Source organism: Natator depressus, chromosome 19, assembly GCF_965152275.1.
Source record: "Natator depressus isolate rNatDep1 chromosome 19, rNatDep2.hap1, whole genome shotgun sequence".
Lineage (NCBI taxonomy): Eukaryota > Metazoa > Chordata > Testudines > Cheloniidae > Natator > Natator depressus.
Genome location: NC_134252.1, coordinates 7121018 through 7141057, shown reverse-complemented (window position 1 = coordinate 7141057; position 20040 = coordinate 7121018). Strand labels below are relative to the sequence as shown.

General features: G+C 56.6%; 1 protein-coding gene across 4 annotated transcripts; it reads right to left on the bottom strand.

Annotated features, from left to right (window-relative positions):
- Window positions 1-84: 84 nt before the first annotated feature.
- On the bottom strand, window positions 85-19829 carry HPCA (hippocalcin). Of its 4 annotated transcripts, none has more exons than XM_074934244.1 (5): window positions 19714-19828; window positions 16893-16925; window positions 5366-5763; window positions 2528-2633; window positions 85-1478 (listed from the first exon to the last, which is right to left on the bottom strand). In XM_074934244.1, exons 3-5 carry the CDS (start codon window positions 5741-5743, stop codon window positions 1381-1383), a joined length of 582 nt encoding a protein of 193 aa, XP_074790345.1. In that variant the 5' UTR covers window positions 5744-5763; window positions 16893-16925; window positions 19714-19828; the 3' UTR covers window positions 85-1380. The 4 variants fall into 4 exon arrangements, with proteins under 4 accessions (XP_074790345.1, XP_074790344.1, XP_074790348.1 ...); XM_074934243.1 differs by having other exon boundaries at window positions 16889-16925; window positions 19714-19826; XM_074934247.1 differs by lacking the exon at window positions 16893-16925 and having other exon boundaries at window positions 19714-19829.
- Window positions 19830-20040: the final 211 nt, after the last annotated feature.

The window sequence follows — 20040 nt, the reverse complement described above, 5'->3', positions numbered from 1 at the left end:
CTTAACTCCCCTTCAGACACCAGCTGTGAGGGCAAGTCCCCTGTGCAGGCTGATTACTCCCCCCGCCCCCTTCAGCCTCTGGGGGTGCAGCCAGAGCCCCTCCCCTTGCTGACTGACCTTTTCCCCCTCAAGCTTCTTCCAGGAGCCCCCGACTTTAGCTTGTGTGTGGCCCCAGGGCTGGGCTCGCGTTCGCCTGGCGTGTGCGCTCTTGACTGGCCTGTCTTTAAACAGCGGCCTGAAGAAAGTCCCTGGCCCCTGCTGTGCACCTGGGTTGGCAGAAGCCGGGGGCTTGGCTTGCTCTGGCCTCGCTGCTAAGCTTTTGGGGCTGACTCCATGGAAAATCCTGGCAGAAGCTAGAAGAGAGGGAAGTGTTCGGTCTGGATAGCCTCTCCCGAGCTGCATGGGGAAATACCTAGCTCTATTCCTGCTCCTAGGAGGAGCCTCCTACAGACCTAGCCCAAGGATCCCACCCCCCAGTCTCCACTAGCTGCAGAGACACCAGCCTATTCCCTCTAGCTTCACCTATGGCAACCATCTCAAGAAGGGAGGGCGCAGGCCCCCTCTGCTCCCCTACGAGTGGGCCTAGGGGTCATGCCCCCCAAAGCACCAGTCAGTCCTCATGGGAAACCCGCATAGGCAGCCTGGAGCGCAGCCTGACCCAGCCAGGGAAGTGGCCCTTTGTTACGGCTACATGCTGGCCCTGCAGCAGCTGCATCCCTCCCATTTTGCAGGGCTGGCAGTTGGGGGGCAGTGAAGGAGTAAGAGCATCTGCCTGTGTCCCTGCTGGGGGGAGGGGAGACGGTGAGCTTAGACACACACCCCCTTTGGGGTATCACAGGTGGCTAGTGCAGCCGATGGGTTGTGGGCTGAGATTAGCAGCTCCCCCTTCCCCCTGTGGAGGAGCAGAGCTTAAAGGAGGGGCAGCTATTTCTCTCTCCCTGCTGCCACTTCCCATACAGCGATGGAAAGCCCCAGCTGCGGCTGCATTGTGCAACCTCACAAGGCAGAGACCCTGAGCAGGGAGACCAGGGCCCCCCCCCCGGAGGACAATGCTGAGCCTGGCCCTGTGCTCCAGCCCACAGGCGGCGTGAAAGTGGTTTCCAGCTAGGTCCTGTTCTGTCCGCCTCCCACCCGCCCCGGGAGCCCCAGAACCAGCTGAACGTTCCCGAGGCCGTGGCTACGGACTCGGCGTGAGGGAAGCAGAGTGGATGAGTTGAGAAAACAGTGGCCGTGCTGTCGTTTCATGGGACCATGTCCGTTCACTCAGAGGATTATGGGAAGCTGGCCTCCGTGGCGGAGCCGGGGATTTTGTGAGGTCAGGTGTCTTGGCAGTGCTCTCGGGAGAGGATGGGTCCCATCCCCCACTCCCCTCGGGAGGGCTCAGAACTGCGAGGCGCTGCTGGGGTCGCACTGCAGCAGCCGCACGATCGAGGGGTCGCTTTTGGCACCTTTGATGAACTCTTCCAGAGAGAGTTTGCCTGGGGAAAGGAGAGAAGAAAGGGCCTGGTGTGTCCACAGCTGGGTCAGCTTGCCCCTTTCCAGACCAGGACCAGCCCCCTCCACAACCTAGCAATACAGGGGGGCGGGATGCAACCCCGGAGTCAAGAAAGCATGACTTAGCGTAATTGCCCTCTCTCTACTGCAGCTCTATAGCTATGGGGCGCACTGCGGGAGGGGAGACTGTCCGGGAAGGGGCTGCTCAGGTCCCTACCGTGTGAAATAATTCTCCTGGTGGCTGGGAACGGGACCCGTGCCCCCAGAGCAGTGAGGATGCTGAGGGTGCAGCTGCTGTTCCTACAGCAGTGCCTCGCCTAGGGCAGAGTTTACTGGACTGACCGCGATTAAGGGGACAACAGCCCCAGATGGTGGACACCAGACATCTTCCCATGCCCTGTTCTCTCCCGCCTGGGCTGGCTTGGCAGTGGAAAGTTGGACAGACTGAGCCCAGGGGCCAGGAGCGGGCTGCTGTATTTCTCCTTACGGTCTTTGTCTTCACGCCCCCCCCATGAGGCAGGGCATGGCTATTATCCCCATTGGGCAACTGAGGCACAGAGAGATTAAGGGACTTTCCCCGGGTGATGGAATCAGTGGCAAAGCAGAGCATTGCCCCCACATCTCCCCAGCTGCACCCTGGTGCCCTAACCACTGGGCCACCTGTCCAAATAGCCTCCAGCCTTAACTGCAGGGCCCAGGAACTGTGGGTGTGCGTGGGGGGGGGCACTTTCCGATGCCACTCTTGGTTTTGCTTTAAACACAATCAAGCCTGCTGGCCTTGGGCTTAGCCCCTCCAAGGACCCAGGGCCCTAGGCCCACAGCAGCCCTTGCTATATCATGGCACGGCCACAGGAGAGCAGCCCTGTCAGTCTCTTTCCCCCCCCCCCCCCCAATGCTGTGATTTCCCACCCCCCCACCCCCCCCGGCTAAACGAAAATGATGCATTTAATCAGTTTGCATGTCTCTGATCCTAAGACCCCTGGATTTAGCAATGAGACCTTTCCTTAATCTCCCTCCGTCTCCTCTCATTTACCATCATTATTAGTATCCATCTGTCGGAAGATTTTTTCCGTTCTCTTCTCTGGAGTTGATTCATCCTCAGGCATCTTCATCACCGAGGAAACCATTTTGTAGATGGCCTAGGGGAGGGAGAAGAGGACAGACGGGGAGTCGTGACCTCTGACGACTCAAACCTGTAAGGGCCGTGGGTGCTGCGGGTGAGACCCAGGTGGAGTAGCTGCAAAAGCCACCTAGAAGACACGGAGCTGAGGCAGAGAGGGCTTGTGCGCCTGCCTTTGCAAACAGGTTTTGGTTTTACATTGGAGAATAAGCGTCATTTAAAAAAAAAAAACCCCAGTGGAATAAGCCTGTTAGCCGCATCAACTCCCAGCACATCAGCAGGGAAATACAATGGAGCAGACTTGATTAAACAAGATCAGTGTAATAGCTACTGGGTCACTTCCTCCGGCGGGGCCCGGCTGCTCCAGGAAGGCATCTGTAACTAAGATTCAGAGTGCCGGGGCTGTGTGGTTAATTCCAAAGCTGACCCAGCCCTAGGACAAGGGTGGTGATGTGCTGGCGAACACACCCTCCGCTCCCCATGCCCCCCCCCATGCCACCGAGCCTAGACTAACTCAGCCCGTCTCTCCCTCTCCCCCAGGGCCATCCCTGGCTGCCCTTTGGACACCTGGTCATGGCGTGCTCTGCAGAGGGCATGTGTTACAGCCCTGGCGTGGCTCTTCAGGGGAGTTGCTCTTTTCTCCTGTTTACAACACAGATGGGAGCTTGCACCCCCAGCCAATCAGGACGTCCCACATCAGAAGCGGCCCCTCGTACAAGGCCACAGATGGACACTGGGATGATCTGGTGAATGGGGCCCAACTGCCAGTCTGTTTCCTAGCAGGGCAGCTGTAGTTCGCGCCTGGCTGCACTTGTGAAGAGTGGAGGGGGCTGCCCCCAGCAGCTCGATTTACGGTGAAAACACCTTGCGCTAACCAACTATCACCCGCAGAGGGCAGAGAGGAGCTAGGGAGGACTCCTGCTAGTTCCCTGCGGGACCTTGGCTCACATGAGGGGCAGCGTCCCCATGTCCCAGGCTGGGTTACCCAGCACAGGTGGGCAAGCTAATGGCTCCTGCTGTTGGAAAGGGCAGACCCGCCCAGGGCTGCTCCTAGGATGATGGGAAGCAGACAGACAGTGCCCCTCTGAACAGATCTCTGTGTCCATCTGACATTGGGACAAGACCGCCAACTATACCCCCCTGCAGTGGTTCGTGCACAGGGTACCCCAGCCCCTCATGTCAGGTCTCCTATGCTCAGACAGTGGAGCACAACTGGGTCTCCTCTCTCCCCTAGAGACATATGCACTGGGGCTCCCGAATGCCAAATCCCCTAGCCAAGAAGCCCACTTCTGTCCCTGCTCCCCCGTTCCAGTTACTCCTTGCCTTGGGCCCTGCAAGGATTTGATTTGCAGAGGAGAGACTCAGTATAAAGGGCTCTGGCTTTCAGATGCTTCACTTCTCCCCAGCCCCCCGAGCAATGAGTGTCCTGGGCTCCTGCGTCCTGCCGCGCTCCCACCTGGCTCGTGGCAGCGAGTGCATTAAGCCCTGCCAAGACCAGCTTGATCCTTCCTGCATCTCAGTGGGAAAACGGAGTCAGCCATTAGCTTCGACCCTGGATTCAAAGCCACGGTTCCCTCACAGGCACGGGAGTTTTCGCTGTCAACGTACCAACTCCTGCGCTCCTAGGGCAGAGTTTAAATCCCTTCGCCCAGGACCTAAAGCAGCAGAGACCAGTTTGGGTGAGAGGCCGGTCCCTTGCTTTGGTTGCAACACTCTTTGTTTCTGTGGAAAGCGGATGCCACTGACAGGCAGCATCCTAGCTTTTCACCAGAGAAGGGAGACTTTGAGCAGTCTCCACCTGCAGAGGGCACGGCTTGGGGGGCTGGACAGCGTGACCTTCTCCCAGCCCTGCCAGAAGGCTGCTCCTCAGAGCCAGGCAAGAGACCCGTGACGGGCAGTCACCTCACACTCTGCCCTCTGCTAATCTGTCCGGCTCACCATCCCCCACCCTCTAACCCCCATTAAATTCAACCCTTCGGTCTGCTCTTGCCCCGCTCAGCATCACTGCTCAGAGGAGAGAGGCTGGGACACAGGCTGAGGAGGGGGCTGGCAGACCAACGAAGGAGATCAGGAAACACAAGCTTTTTCAGGATATGCCTTGTGGAGCCCAGCCCTGCCCTTGTTAAAGCATGCACGTACGCACCCCACCATTCCCTGAGAAGACAAGCCTGTGAAGGGAATCTGCTCCTCCTTACAAAATCCAGCCCCCACCCCTCCATCCTCCCAAATGTCATTATCCTCCAGCCACTGAATCCCACCTGGTCCCTGCATCCCCATGGCTGATAGATACATGCCTGCATTAGCCCCCTAAGCAGTGCTAGCCCCTGGGACAAACAGAACCTATCTGATCCAATTCCCAGCTGGACTGCACCCTGGCTGGTTGCTGACACCACGGCAGGGTGGAGGAGATACACTCACCCTTCTGAGCTGGGGCGAATGACTAGTCAGGGTGCATGGCTCTGGAGGACTGGCCCCGTTCAAGCTAGTCCCATCTCCCTGGGCAGAATGCAGGATTATTCCCTATGGGGCGTGTCCTAGTGCAAGGGGCCTACGTGGATGCCTGGGTCTCAGCTAGCTGAGTCCCTGATCCAAAGCCCATTGACATCAAGGGGCGTCTTTCCCTTGACTGCAATGGGCTTTGGATCAGGCTCGTAGGCAGGGCAATACTGCAAGCTCATCCAGCCGAAGCCCAGGCACAAGGAAGCCACACGGCCAAGGGGAGAGGGAATTGGGGAAGGGGGGTTGTGTTACCTGCACGATCTCCAGCATCTCCTCCCGGCTGATATAGCCGTTACCATCCAGGTCATACATGCTGAAGGCCCACATGAGCTTCTGCTCCAGTTTGCCCCGGGAGGTGACGCTCAGGGCGATGATGAACTCTCGGAAGTCGATCGTGCCGTCCCCGTTGGTGTCGAAGGTACGGAAGACGTGTTCGGCAAACTTGGAGGCGTCGCCGTAGGGGAAGAAGTTGGCATAGATCTTCTTGAACTCCTCCACGTTCAGGATGCCGGTGGGACAGTCCTTGAGGAAGCCCTTGTACCACTCCTGCAGCTCCAGATCCGAGAACTCAGTGTTCTCCCGCAGGTCCTGGAGCATCTCTGGACGCAGTTTGCTATTCTGCTTCCCCATGGTCACTTCACAGCCTTAATCTGGGCCCCAGGAGCCAAAGAGATGAGAGGCAGATCTGGTCAGTCCCTCTCCCAACTACCAGCACCCTTCATGGGTGGGTAGCTCAGCTCCTTCCCCAGCTATGAGCACCCATCGGGGACTCAATACTGGACATACTGGGTGAAATGCCCTGCCCTTTTCTACAGGAGGTCAGTCCAGATGATAGAATGGTCTCTTCTGACCTTAAATGCTACAACTCCCTCCACTAAACCAGCCCCGCACAGCGCTCGCACTAGCCGTGCCACTCAGATACTGCCCCACCCAGGAGCTGGTTAGCGTCCTGCGCAGCGTTCTGGTTTTGTACAGCGCCTAGCACAGTGGGGCTCTACAGTGTTTTGGGGCTAGATATAGCAAGCCAGGATTCACTCAAATATGACTGTACCTGAAGGAATATTGCCTGAGTCGGACCCATGCCCCCCAACACAGCCATGGCAGAAAACGACCCCGCTGAGCCCATTTAGACCTCACTGCCACATGGAGTCAGAAAGCTCCCATCCCCCTAGGCAGCCCTGGAGACACTGTCCGTCTCCTTCCCAGTCATGAAAGCTGCACCTGCAGTAGCCAGCGCACCGAGCAGTCATCCCACAACGACCCACCACAGGCCCGTGGATGCTGCCAGGTTCCCTCATCGGCTCCACTGCAGAAAAGAGAAAGCGTTTGCTCAGCTCGAGCAGCTGCTGCTGGGGGAGGTTTCTGCACGGAGGTGGGAGGAGCATGAATCATCCTTGATTTATTACTAGGCCCCGGGCTGAGGCGCTTTAGGAAGAAGGTGAGGCGTCTATGTGGCCGCCTTTCACACCAGGCGTTCCCGGGGCTGAGCAGAGAGAATGGGGCAGCGGGACGGGCAACTCGAATTATAAGCAACTCTCAAAGTTGCAAGTAGCTAAGGCAGAGATTTTGCTGGGCTGGTCTAAACACCAGGAGGGCAGGGGGAAGATTGGAGAAGCGCTGATGCACAGGGGAGGGGGAAATGATCCTTTCCATACCTCTCAGCCCAGACCACCGAGGGCATCTCCTGCCTTTCACCCAAAGGGCTGGCCCCATTGGAGGCAGAGCCGGCCCATGGCACCTCACCTAAAGGCGGCCAGAAGGGTGAGATTCTGTCTCTTCAGTGCAGCCCTCACCAACGGTCCCCCCACGCTCTCTAGACCCCCCTTCCCTGCCACACACCCTCCAGATGGCTGCCCCCAAAGCTCACCCCGAAGCTGGAGCTGGTGCACGATGCAGCTGCCAAGAGAGAGGAGCGGCTGTCAATGCCCAGTGGCGAAGCGCCAATTGCTGCCCTGGCTGCTGGGTCCAGTTTGGAGGGGGGGGTAGCATTTAGCGCTCTGAATAACCTAGTGGGGACAGTGCCTTCTCCGAAACCACACATCAGGGGGGCCCTGGCTTTAGGACTCTCAGGTCCTGTCTACACTAAGGAAGAGACCGTGCAAACATTAGCCACTGGCACTGCAGCGGAGGGACACAGCTCAGCCCCATCTCCACGAGAAAACCAATACAGTCCTCAGCGCTGGTCCGTCCTAGCCTGGCTGGGCAGACACACGGGGCTGGTGTTGACTGCACCCTTTCGCTCCATCGCACCACTCGGCCCAGCTCAGAGACAGAGGCCGCACCGCACGGCCCAGGGCTACTACCTGGAGTTCGTAGCCTGTAGCTGGGTCCCCCCACTGCACCACTCACCAAAGCCGCACTCAAGCTTCGGCCCACCCCCTGACGGGCCGGCTGGCTTGAGCTTAAAGCACCACTTAATTGGAGCTAGAGATTTCTGGGGGTGGGGGGGGTCAAGTTTGGGGCAACACGCGAGCTAACCCTGCCATGGGGACAAGCCCTAAACCATCATGCCTAAGACGAGACAGCCTGCTAGTGCCTATCCCTGCAGTGGCTTTAGCCCCTCGCTTGCTCCATGGGCCCCATCCCGGGAATTCGCTCCCCTGAGCAATTCCAAGTCAGCCTCACAAGCATCCTTGTAGCCGCTGCGGCTCCAGGCACTACACGGCAATACAAATAAGCCCAGTTCTGTGGGCGCCAGGAGGAGAGGAGCGCTGGGTAAGGACAGTCATTAGAGGCCAAGCACAGGCGTAACATAGCTCCAGAGCAAATCGGCAGCAGCAACCCCATGATCATTCCACCCCCTCGTCTGAATATTAATTGGCAGCCTATTAACAATCAAATCTGCACAGCCAAGCCCAAGAAGCAGGGTTCTGCGGGCACCAGGGAGTCAGAGACATGAGATCACAGGGCAGAAGGCCATTGAATTAATTCCCTTTCCCCTCCCCATTAAACACTTGCCTTTAGGCCTGCGTCTGGTGAGCCAGCAGGGATGCTCATGTGCCATTTGCCATCCCCCTGCCCGCTGTGCAAGAGGGACCAGCGAGGGGCTGGGCAGCGCAGGGATTTCCAAGTAATTAATCATGGCCACTGTCACTCTCCAAAGCCCTGTAAACAGATCAACCCTGCTTAGGAGGTACAAGCTCTGCTCGGAGAAGGCTGCCAATCCCAGAAAGGGGGAGTCCAGACCCCAACCGCTGAGCGCGCCTGGAGAGCAGGGCCTGTGGAGTAAGGGAAAATTCCCACAAAGAAAGAGGCTCAAGACCCTGATCTCTGCTAGGGACCCACGCGCTCCCACCTCCTTGGCATTCAGCCTACATGTCATAGGGGATAAGGATGAAAACAGCCTGGAGCCACCCAAAATGATTCCCTCACCCACGCCCCGGTCACTTGGGTATGCTAGCCCTCTTCGGCTCCTTGAATTCTAGCCCCATTAGCCAGCCCCTCAATCGTTTTTGTTGCTCTTCTCCAAATCCCCATTACTCCCCCCCCCGCCTTCCAGCTTGACTAGGAGCTTCTAAGAACAGAGCGCAACATCCCGAGACTGCTGCAGAGAACAGACCAACGCTTCTGGGGAGCAGCGATTAAAACTAGCGCAGAGCTGGCACAAGGAAGCTGAGACATTAACACTGCACCAAGGATCAAAGGAAGCAAGTGCCATTTGCTGTGTAGTGAGCGATTCCTCGGTTAGTGCGACAGAAACACTTGGATTCGTTACCTCCCACTGGACCTTTTCTGTCCATTCTCTGTAGCCAGAGCCTTTTATTCTCCTCACTGGAAACTTAAGCAGCCTCTTGTAATTACCCTTAAATTTAGCCCTTTTCCTTCCCAGTGCCGGGGTGCAATCAACCATTCCGAGCCCCTGACATCTGGGCACAGGCAGCAGGACCAGTCACAGCACTCAGGTAGCTCTGGGGATACAGAGTCTTTTCAATGCGAGGGATGGGGTGGGCACCTGGCTGACGCTCACGGACACTGGGTTCTCTTCTCAGGTCTGCAGCCAATTTACCGTAAGTGGTTGGGCAAGTCATTTATTCAAAGCTTCTGCAAAATGAGGGTGATACTGACTGATCTGGGAGGCTCCCCCCGGCTGTGCAGTGTGTTGAGATTGCCCCATGAAAGGTGCTGGGGAAACACAGAGTGTTAGCATTTATAACCCAGACTGGACGTGAAAGGGGAGATCAGGTCGGTGCATTTCCCTCTGGCTGCACCTCTCCGCCTCCTCACAGAGGATCTCCACTCGGTTGGGCTCTTTAGGAAATTCCTGACAAGCCACACCTAAGTCAGGTGTTACGGAACCAATCCAAGGAAACAGAGTGCCCCCCCGGCCCATTTCCCAGCAAGGAATTTCAGTTCTACCAGCAAGGTAGGCAGATGAAGAGGAACCAAAGAACAGAGAGCATCCTCTGGAGAGGAGACGACCATGCGTCCTTTCCACGGAGGAGTCTTGAAGGAAGCAACGAGCCAACAGAGTACGTATTATAGTCTGATGTCAGTGAGCCGTGGCGGCTGTTAGACACAGAACCATAGACTAAGTGCTACTCGCTGTCAAGACAGCATTGTTTTGGCCATAAAAGACACCCTGGCGTATCTTATTAAAATTAGACTCTCCAGAGGAGAGCCAGGCAGGGAGCAGACAGATTTCTAAGCAAAGCTAATTGGGTGTAAGGTTAGATTGGAGGAAAACAGAACCAGAGTTTTAAACGCAACAAAACCATTAACCTTGAAGGGAAGCAAATGCATGAGTCAGTGTTTTGATTTGCCTAGTAGCAACGTCAACTGGCGCCATTCAAGGACCAGGGGTTGGAAAGTTGAACCCAAAGTTGTTAAAAGGAGGATGTTGGTCCCATTTATCGCCTCTCCACCCTGTGACTGACAGACGCCAGGGAGGCAGCCCTAAGTGAAAGAAGCCCGAGTCTTAATTTCTTGGGTGCTCATGACTCCCAGGGGGTCCAGGTGGGCAAGGCACGTGAGATCAGACTCACTTTGAAGCAAAGATGTCCCACTCTGTGGGTGAGCCCACTTCTGGGTCTCAGCTGTTTGGAAGAACAGGCCCTTGCAGATGTCACCAAGGGGAATGTGGTGACTATCAAATCCATCACAGCATGACTCCTCATGGGCCACCTCCTTCCTCACAAAGAGGTGACCGGAGTCACTCTCTGGGGGAAGGTGAGCAGAGGTTTTTTTAAAATGCCAAATCAGCGACTTAGTTAAAAGGCTTTAATATTAGCCCAACGTGGATGAGCTTTTTCGTCCCGGTTTCAGATTATTACAAGTGCTCAGTTAAATATTGATGTTTACAGTCACATTTTGCCAGTTTGGTTACATTGGTCTGTCCTCCCACAAGAGCATGACCGGAATACAATCGGAGCCAGCAGCAGCTCTGTGCGAGAGGTTGCCAGTGTTCTCCAGGTGGCCTAGCAGATAAGGTGCTCGTGTGGCAGCTAGGAGACCTCAGTTCTGTTCCTGGCTCTGCTGCATGACCTTGGTTAATCACTGCGCTTGTTTCCCAGCCTCTCCTTGTCTAGTTACACTGTAACTAGTACAGTGTAAGGGACTGTCTCACTAGGTGTTTGTACAGCACCTAGCACTATAGAGCCCTAATCTCAGTCTGGGTTTCCTGGCGTTACTGTCATATTAATACTGGGGGGGTGTCAGTCTGACAAATTCTACCTGAAAAGAGCATAGAATACATGTGCAGTGTTCCTCCCACCCCAGTTGGATTCAAGGATTTAAAACTAGAATCTGTCAGAGGGAAAAAAAACCCAGTCCTTTCCTTTAGGGGGGGGGAGACAGGGAGAAAAGGCTTTTCTGAGCATATTCATTTCCCCTCTCCGCCTGTTTCTAGCAGCGATGGCTGCACAATGTGCCATTCAAGCACAGCTGCACAAGGAAAATGATATCAAGGATGCAGTTAAGACTGGCTCTGTCCTGCAGACCTCAACTGTGTATGGTTGGGCGGCTTTCCCGCAATACGGGGTTTGCCCAGCGCAGTGCAGAGGGGGTTTGAACATGCTTTTTACATTTTGCAATCACTAAAAGGGTTTGTCTTTAAAAAATAAAAAAATAAAAGCAGCCCCAGGAGAGATAAAGCATCACTTGGGCGGGGATCTGCGGGGCTATGCTGTATACATGGGTTGTAAAGGAAGCAATTGCTGGGCTGAGCTGAATTCTGCAGCCACTTCAAGCAGGTGGGTAGCTTTATTCACACACACAGTCCCACTGAACGTCAGGACTACTCCCGTGAGTGCCACAGTGCTGAGAACAATGGGAGTTGAGCACTGGAAAAATCTGGCCAGAAGTGTTTGCAGGATCAGGGCCCAAGGGCATGAGGAGAATCGTATAAGGAGCTCCACGCAGGCAGTCCTCTGCCTCCCCACAGAAGCCCCAGTGACTCCATGGTGGATGAGAGAGGGGGTGGGGAGATTGGGGCCTATTAATTGGTTAGAGAAAAGAGTTATTTTTCCTAGTTAGTTTTGCGTACATTTAATTTAACGTGAATCTTTGGGGCAGCGCGTCTAGGTGTGTGATCTGAACAGTCGCCAGCATGGGAGCCAGTGGGCCAGCCAGCCACGTCAGCTCCTGCCTGCTTGGCTTCTCTAACCTTGCTCCCTCCATTCAGAGTGCCCACGTCGTCTCTCCACGGCGCCACGAATGTCCAGCTCAATGAGCCACTTGTTCAATTAGGAAGTAATGAAGGAGGATGCCGGAGCTGTTTGCCAGAGACACAGAGCAAGCAGGAGACACGAAGCTCCATGCACTCAGCAGACTGGAAAGCCCAGAGAGTCATCGCCCAGATGACTGAGCTGGGATGCAGTGATAGAGGAGAGGCCCGTATACCTGTACATAAGGTGGTGGAAACAAGCCCAGGCAGACCTGCGGGGACAGGGAAGGAAGAAAGACCATGTCCTGCAGAGCAGAGGCTTGGATGGTCTCTCTCATTGTTTGCCCCTTACTTTAAGAGGGACTGGTTCTTGCAAAGCAAAAATAATCCAGGATGGCCCCCAAGATAAGAGACTCCAGGACAGAGATTCTTTACGGACCCAGAGCAGGAGATGCTCCCTGCAGCATGAATTCAGGCCAGGAGCATGGGTGCATCTCATTCAGAATCCATGCAGGGATCTCTTACCACAGGAATTTCCTCCATTCAGAATCTGGCACCACAGATCTCCTTTTCCCACTTAATTATCACAATTTAGAGATGCTTTCAGCACCACCAGAGCCAGCCCCTCACATTTCCCCCCTTCCCTCCTTGCACCCCCTCCCATGCATCAGGGTGGGACACTCTTTGGGTTTCTGCAAGCCAACCCAGGGCAGGGATCTCCATCACATGATCCAGAGAGATACAGTTTAGGGGCATGGGGTGCGGGGCCAGTCCTCACAATGCAGGAGGACCAGGGTTGCGATGCACTTTGCTGAATTTGAGAGGAATGCTCACAACTCACTGAATATTTGGTAGCTCTTCAGCCAAGAACATACAGGGAGAAAGGGAATTTAAAGAGTTTTCAGGCACACCTGTCACTGGTTCAGTGTCATCGTGAAGTGACATGGGCTGGGGTCTCAACGGGAGCTTGCCATTTGACTCAAACTTCAGCTTGGATCACCCACCAGAAATAAACCAGACAGCGCTGGAAGAGGCAATCCAGTCCTTCCTCCCTGCATTGAGGCAGGACTAACAATACCTAGGAAATGGAGCTGCCAGGGGAATAAGTTGGGGGAGGGGGAGGAATTCAGAGAACTGCCAAGTTGTTAAGAGATGAAGTCTTATTTCTTTCTAAATTCACAACAACCTTCCAATTCTCCGCTTCCCCATTCATTTCAACAGGGAGATAAGATTTATGCCTTGACCCACATTGACTGTCCAGATGGCAGCTTCCCAACAGTTAAAGCCATGTTTACTATCGTTATGACGCTTTCAGTTCATTTATTTTTAAGCAGCTCTCAACAGTGCAGCTTCCCGTATAGTGCAGCACTAGCCAGGTGTCACTCCTGGATAAAGAGGGATCAATAATCCAGCTGGGGAAGAACAGGAGCTGACCTAAGCTTGAAGATCTCAAGGCCCCTTGGGTGGGGTGACTGAAGCGAGGGACTACTGCAGGACAAGGACAGAGACCCCCAGCCCCTGAGCCGTCCTCAGTTCAGAACAAAGAACTCCAACTCTGCGTGCAGAAAGGAACCACTCCAATAGGAGGTTCCATCATTCCAGTTCCTGAAGGACAAGTGAGAACTAGCTCTTGCCTTCCTTGTACCGGCCTGGGTATGTGACACCACAATCACCATCCACTACTTGTTCTAGTGCCAGCACGGCTCACACTTGCTTGTGCACACACGCACCTCCTCTCCAGCGTGCGTCACAGAGTCAGCTCGCTAACCCTCAGGCATCCTTGTGAGGCAGGGACTGCCCTCCTTTGATAGATGGGAAACTGATGCACCAAGAGGTTAAGGAACTTCCCCAAGGTTGCAAAACAAATTGGTGGCACAGCTAGGAACAGAACCAAGCCTCCAATTCCCAGTCCAGCCCCTTGGCAACAGGATCATCTCCTTTGCCAGAGGCTTACTCCAGCATTCAAAGCCTGTTCCATATTGGCCGAAAGCTACAAAGGGAATCAATATCAGAGGCAGGAAAAACTCCTGGTTTCTGGTTCTGTGCTCAGGCCTCTCTCCGTTAATACTCTCCCCCACCGGAGGAGCTGCCCTTTGATCTCTTTCTGAATATTTCTGAACCAAAGGCCCATCATTCAGATTCCAGTGCTGGAGGCATGTGGTTAACTGATGGCCCTGCTGTTCATAACCAGATGTCAGTTAGGGGTTGGATTGTGCCAAGAAGCATGAGGATTTATGGCCCATTTAAAATAACTGATTTGCTCATTATCCCATGTTCTTTTCTATCCTATTCCTTATACAGCTGACCATTGTTTGCCTTTTTCACTGGCACTACACGACAGAGAGCGGAGGTTCTCATTACACCATGCACAGAGATGTGCAGGGTCTGTGTCGGTTAATTTAGAAGACAGCACGACGTACATTCATACTATTCTTTCCAACACGCGCGGTTGCGTTTGCCAACAGTGAATTTCATTTTCCATGGGGCGGTCCATGCCCCTCGCTTGGTTAGGTCCCTCTGGACTTTTCTTGAGGATCATCTTCTCTAGGTTCCTAAATAACGGTCATCTGCACACATGCCTGATGTTTTGCCACACCTTGCTGGTTTCCTCTCCACCCTTCACTATTAATGAGGCGATCTGCCCATCAACTGCAGAGCATGGCATACTGGGGCCTTTTTGTTTCCTTTTTTATAGGATCAGATGAACAGTTGTCTTTAAAGCTCACTCAACCTTTACGTCTTACGGATGTTGCAGGTGTCTGGCTTTTTCGCCGAACACAAAACATGCTCCCACCAGAACCTACCCAATGGAAATCCCATGCTTTGGAGATTAGAACGACAATGTGAAAAAGCCCAGCAATTTTAGGAACACTGATGCCATTGGTCCATTCACACTGCTGCAGTCCTCACCGGCACTGCTGGAGAACGCTCCCAAAGCTGGAGCCTCAGCCTACAAGGCTTGGGACCCGTTGGGTGAAAACTCATTAGGCCACAGTTAGAACAGATGCTAAATACCCCGTTGGGCTGGGGAGACCTGGCCCGTGTGGACAGAGCTCTGCTTGGGATGGGAGTTCTCCTGTCTGAAGCTTTAGCAGAACTGGGTCAGCTCCCTTTCGAGAGAAGGTTTATTTTCAGCTCTGCGCACTGACAAAGCGAAGGACGGAAACGCAGAGCCTGGCAGAGATGCAGGAAGAGCGGCTTTGCCTGCCTTCTTATCAATATTTAAACGATGCTTTACAGCCTCCGCCTGGCGCTGGAGTCCCAGGAATCTAACCCCACAGATTGAGGCAGGCAGGCATTAGTCAGGGGAAGGGGATTGCTGCGGCTTCAGGTTCTGCAGACTGGGGTCAGCCACCTTTCCCCATCCACCCAAGGGAGGCCAGGCCGGAAGATGCCAACGAGCTGCCCTGAGGGTTCAAAGGGGAGGTGGGAGGGCCGAAGACAGGTTCCCGTTTGTGGAGGGGAAACACAAGCAGTGGCTGTGCTGTAGGGGTAGGAAGGGGAATAGCGAGATAACAGACGTCAAGCGCTTCACTATCCAGGGAGGGCAAAGGGGAACCAGTTCCAAGGCAGGCTGGTTTGTATCCCAGCAAAGCCAGCTCCTGTTTGCCTGCAGATCCTGCTCTGCCATCCCGTAGGCTCTTCCAACGTCAGTTTTATGCTCCACACTCTCCTCCGGCCCCACCTCAACCTCCACTGCCATGTCCCGCAGCCTCATTGCCTCTCATGGTAGTGCCAATTCCCAGAGCAGGGGCAGACACCAGGCACACACAGAGAGACGGGTCTCAGCAAGCAAAACGCATGTGTGGGCCTCTGCTAACAGCTCCTGAGAGGGGGCCGATAAGGATGCACATCCGTCCGAGATGTCAGCCTCAGCCCCCTCCTAGGAGATGAGGCAGTGTTACCACCCCTGTTTTGTAGAGGAGGGAAGAGACACACACAGAGGATGGCTGGCTTGGCTGAACAGCAGAGCTGGGAATAGAACCCAGTTCTCGGCACAAGAGCACCTAGCCTCCCAGTGCTCTGGGAGGATCAGGAATCCCAGCGGGTTCTCAGCGCACGACTCCCCTCTCCCTGCCCTGTGCGAAGCAAACGCTAAAGAGCAGCTTTAACTGACTGCACAGACACCAAAATGTCAGGATTTTCCATCAGCTCTGCAACCCTCCCACAGCTGCAGTGGGCTGAGCAAAGCGAGAACCCAGAAGGCTCAAATGCTCAGCAGCCTCCAGCCCAGACCAGAGGCTCAGCCTGCCCATGCGGCTGCCCTGTTCCCAGCTTCTGTTTGGAGGGAGAGCGAAGAGACGAGTCTGGCAGATTTCCACAGAACCTTTTCCGGTTCTGGTGCTTTGCTTGGGACTTCAGCACCTTCCTGGACTCCTCCCTGCCTGCACCTGCGAGCTTTCTGCACCTAACCCCAGTGCGGCTCAACAGAACAACCTACTGGGCAGACAACAGAGCCCGCTCCAGCTGGAATTTTTCAAGGCACCTAGGAATCAGACTTCCACCGAACTGCAAAGGCATCTGGGTGCCTAATTCCCTGAGACACCCTGCCAAACGCTAGCCCATTTATACTCCGGCCAACCACCGGATCCTCCCCATGGCTGTTTTGTGCTCCCACTTCTCTGCCAGAGTCCCTCCTGTCCAGTCTCCCAGCCCGTCTGCTCCGAGCAGGGATCAGCTCACGCTCTTTACATTAGACGGCCCTGTCGCTGCTCAGCACATGTACGCCCAGCCTCGTCACCTCCAGCCAAGAACAAACTGCCATTCAGAACACACCCCTGCATTGTGCTGCCCGGCCACGTCTCCTGAGCACCGGCCCAGGGAATAGCCTACCCGCGAACGAGGCCTTCAAGGCAGTCAGTGAATAAGCACCTCCGGGGGTTAGGTATACAAGAAGACTGCTCACTGCATGAGCAGTAGGACGCAATGATCTAGCACTGGAACGTGCAGCACCCTGGGAGATGCCCGGGGCTTGCAGAAATCAGCCCTGGGAAGATGATTTAGACTCTGCTAGAAGCAGTTTTCTTGCAAAAACCCCCTTCCTCACTTAAACATCTTTAATGCATACATACACCCCTCACGCGCACACGCCTACCTCCCCACACCCCCTCCCTGAGCTACCCATCCCCACCACAGACAAGACAGAAAATGCTCGGAGTCAATCCTCGACTCACCCACCGAAGAGCAGAGATGGGACAGGAGATCCAGGCGCTGGAAATAAGAATTTAAAGGGACGGTCAATAATCCATTGGCCACACAGACACCAGATTCCTGAATCCAGCCCCATGGCAGCCTGGGTGTAATGGACTTGGGCCCCAGAGTTACACAGACAGCATGCTCAGAGCTGGCTTAAGAAATTGCTTAGGGCCCCGAGCAGCTCAAGGGGGCCCCCGATTCACTTTTTATTCTAAGAACTTGCCTGTTTTAGAATTGGGGAGGCAAAAATATTCCTGCTTAGGGCCCCCCATGGGTTAGCACCGGCTCAGAGCATGCTTCACTCCCAGCCCGTCAGGCAAAATGCTCTGTTGAGCAGCTGGGCTTTGGGTTGGTGTGACACAGCCAGCCGCCAACAGGGTGTCCGATTCTAGAGGGGCCTTCACTGAGAGCTCCCTGCCCCAAACTCACAAGCCCGGGGACTGTGATTAGAGCACAGCTCCGCCATTGCATTAGCACACAGGAAAAAGGGGCCCATTCTCCAAGCCGTCCCAGGCCTTACAGACAGATCGCAGCACCTCGCCTGGCAAAGCAGGAAGATTGTGCAGTCAGCCACCCCAGCGTGACATACTGCCCATGGCCAGCACCCTCGGCCAGGTGTGGCGTGGCATTCCACCCCCAGTGGTCTTTGAGGGCAGCCCCGTGTTACAATAACTCAACCTACACGTCGATCAGGTCTCAGCATGAGACTGCGTCTGCATCCCATGGAAGGGGAGCATGAAGTGAGGGTTAATCCCTGAAAAGCCCACCCCCAAGTTACTCATGCAGTCCCGTTTCTGAGCAGAGGAGACCGCTTCACTCAGTATCACTCATCCAGGGAGCAGATCCCTCTGAGTTCCCGAGGGAGGGTCTCCATCCACAGAGCCCTTTGACGGGCCATTATTTAGGCTTCAGGCCCTTCCCCTACCCTGCTGGTTCTGCAGTAGCTGGGCCTCCAGATCCTCAGGGGCAGGGGCACCAACCCCTCTTCTACTACACGGGAGACTCATCTGCCGAGAGCTCCTTGTCCTGTCTCCGCCAGCTGCCCCACACGAGCCTGGCAGAGCCCAGTGTAACACGGGGCACCTGGGCTCTCCAGCTGGCTGCTCCTGAGCACGGCGCTCGCGTACACGCACTTCCAGGCGGCAGGCGAAGCAGAAGCGGTGCCGAGGCTTGGACCAGGGGCTACCCAGAGATTGAATCGCCTCAGTTATTCTCTTTAACGAAGGGGGGGGGGGGAGTGAGCAGGCCAGATGGATGCCGGCACCCAGGAAGCCCTGCTGCAGAGGAGGGCTGGGCTGCTCTCCAAGGTATTTTATCCAACGCCCCCCCTCTCCCAGACGCCCTGCTTCATGCTCCTCTCAAACCGGATTGGCACCGGCTGGCGATTTGCTCCCTCATTAAGCAATGAAGCCTTGGTTCACACGACACAGGGAACAGTGGTGTCTGGAGCAAGGGGCGCACAGCCCCGCTGCCCTGCCGGCTTCCAGGAACCTGGCCCAGCATGGGCTGAGCTGGCCCAGCGGGGAAGGGCATGGCACGGGGGCGGGGCAGGAAGGGTGCCGAGCATGGTACCCTGCCCCCACAGAAAGGGGGCTGGGGGTCACAGCAGCCAGGGAACCGGGGCACTCCCCCAGCATTCAAGGACGGCAGGGGCAGGAGGGACCCAGCTCCAGCCAGCACAGCCGAGCCTGGCAGCCCCAGCAGGATCCCCCTAGCTCAGAGCAGCCCCCTGGGCTAGGGCAGGGCGCTCAGGTCCTGCTGCCCGGGGAGCCTCCGACTCCCCCACCCCGGGCCTGGAGCGCCGGCTTCCCTGCGGCTCCCGGGAGCAGGGCGCACAGCCGCCAGGGGAGGCGGGCCTGAGCTCGGCGAGCCCCCGGAGGAGACACAGGGAACCCCGCCGCCAGCATGCGGGCAAGAGGCGCTTCAGCGCCGGAGATCCTGCCTCGGGCATCGCGGCAGCCCGGAGCGGGGGGGGTGTCAGTGTCGATCTGCCGGGGGGGGGGCACAGGAGCCGTCCGAGGAGGGCGGGGGCAGGACGGGGGCTTCGCCCGTGGGAACAGCCGAGTCCCGCCGCAGCAGTGCAGGCGGCTCGCCCCCGGCCCTGAGCCCCCCTCCGCCCCCCATCGCAGGCACTTCCAGCGGGACCGCTGGCTCCGGCCCCGGGAGAGGACAGGCTGGAGAGGTCTCGAAGCTGGGGGTCAGAGAGGTGGGCGGGGGGAATCCACCCCCTGCGCCATGGGGGTGGGGGGACCCCCCTCTGCAGAGCCACTGGCCGCTGCAGCTACGGCGAAAGCGTTTGATTTCTTTTAAAGGGACCCAGGGGCCCCCGCCTGTCCTGTCTCCAGACCCCCAGCACGGCAGGAGCTGGCGACCCCCTCGAGGAAAGGGGGCGAGACCAACCACCAGGACAACTCCCCCCCCCCACATCCTCCCCCAGCCCGGCTCCCTGCCTCTGCATCCCCCCCCCCACATCCTCCCCCAGCCCGGCTCCCTGCCTCTGCATCCCCCCCCCACATCCTCCCCCAGCCCGGCTCCCTGCCTCTGCATCCCCCCCCCACATCCTCCCCCAGCCCGGCTCCCTGCCTCTGCATCCCCCCCCCACATCCTCCCCCAGCCCGGCTCCCTGCCTTTGCATCCCCCCCCCCCACATCCTCCCCCAGCCCGGCTCCCTGCCTCTGCATCCCCCCCTCCCCACATCCTCCCCCAGTCCGGCTCCCTGCACCCCCCTCCGGCCCCCCCGGCTGCAACAACTTTTCCCCTGCAACGATCAAAATGGCAAAGCCGAGCGCGGGCTGCTTCCTACCTGCCCAGCGAGAAGGAGAAGCGGCGGCCGCTGCTTTCCCCCCCTTGCGCTCCAGCCTAGTGCCCGCCCGAGCGCTGCATCCCAGCTGATGCGACCGCCGCTCCATGCAGGGCTACAATGCACGAGCTTAGCAACTTCAGGGCGGGGGCTGGGCGGCTTGTGGGGGGGGGACGGACTCCTGCAAACCTGGGGGAGATGCAGGGGGGGTGGGGTGGGATGTCCCACCTGGAGCAAATCCCCGGGGGCAGCTGCCCTGACTCCGGAGCAGAGGGGCTCTGCCTTGTGCCCTGGCCAGCGCCTGGGGTGGCCTGGCTGGCTCCAGTGCCG

Coding starts and splice junctions, on each gene's coding strand:
- HPCA (XM_074934247.1), bottom strand. CDS start 5,743: ATGGGGAAGCAGAATAGCAAACTGCGTCCAGAGATGCTCCAGGACCTG. Junction 2,634..5,365: donor AGATGCTGGAGATCGTGCAG/GTAACACAACCC, acceptor TCCCTCCCCTAG/GCCATCTACAAAATGGTTTC. Junction 1,479..2,527: donor GATGGATACTAATAATGATG/GTAAATGAGAGG, acceptor TCCTTTCCCCAG/GCAAACTCTCTCTGGAAGAG.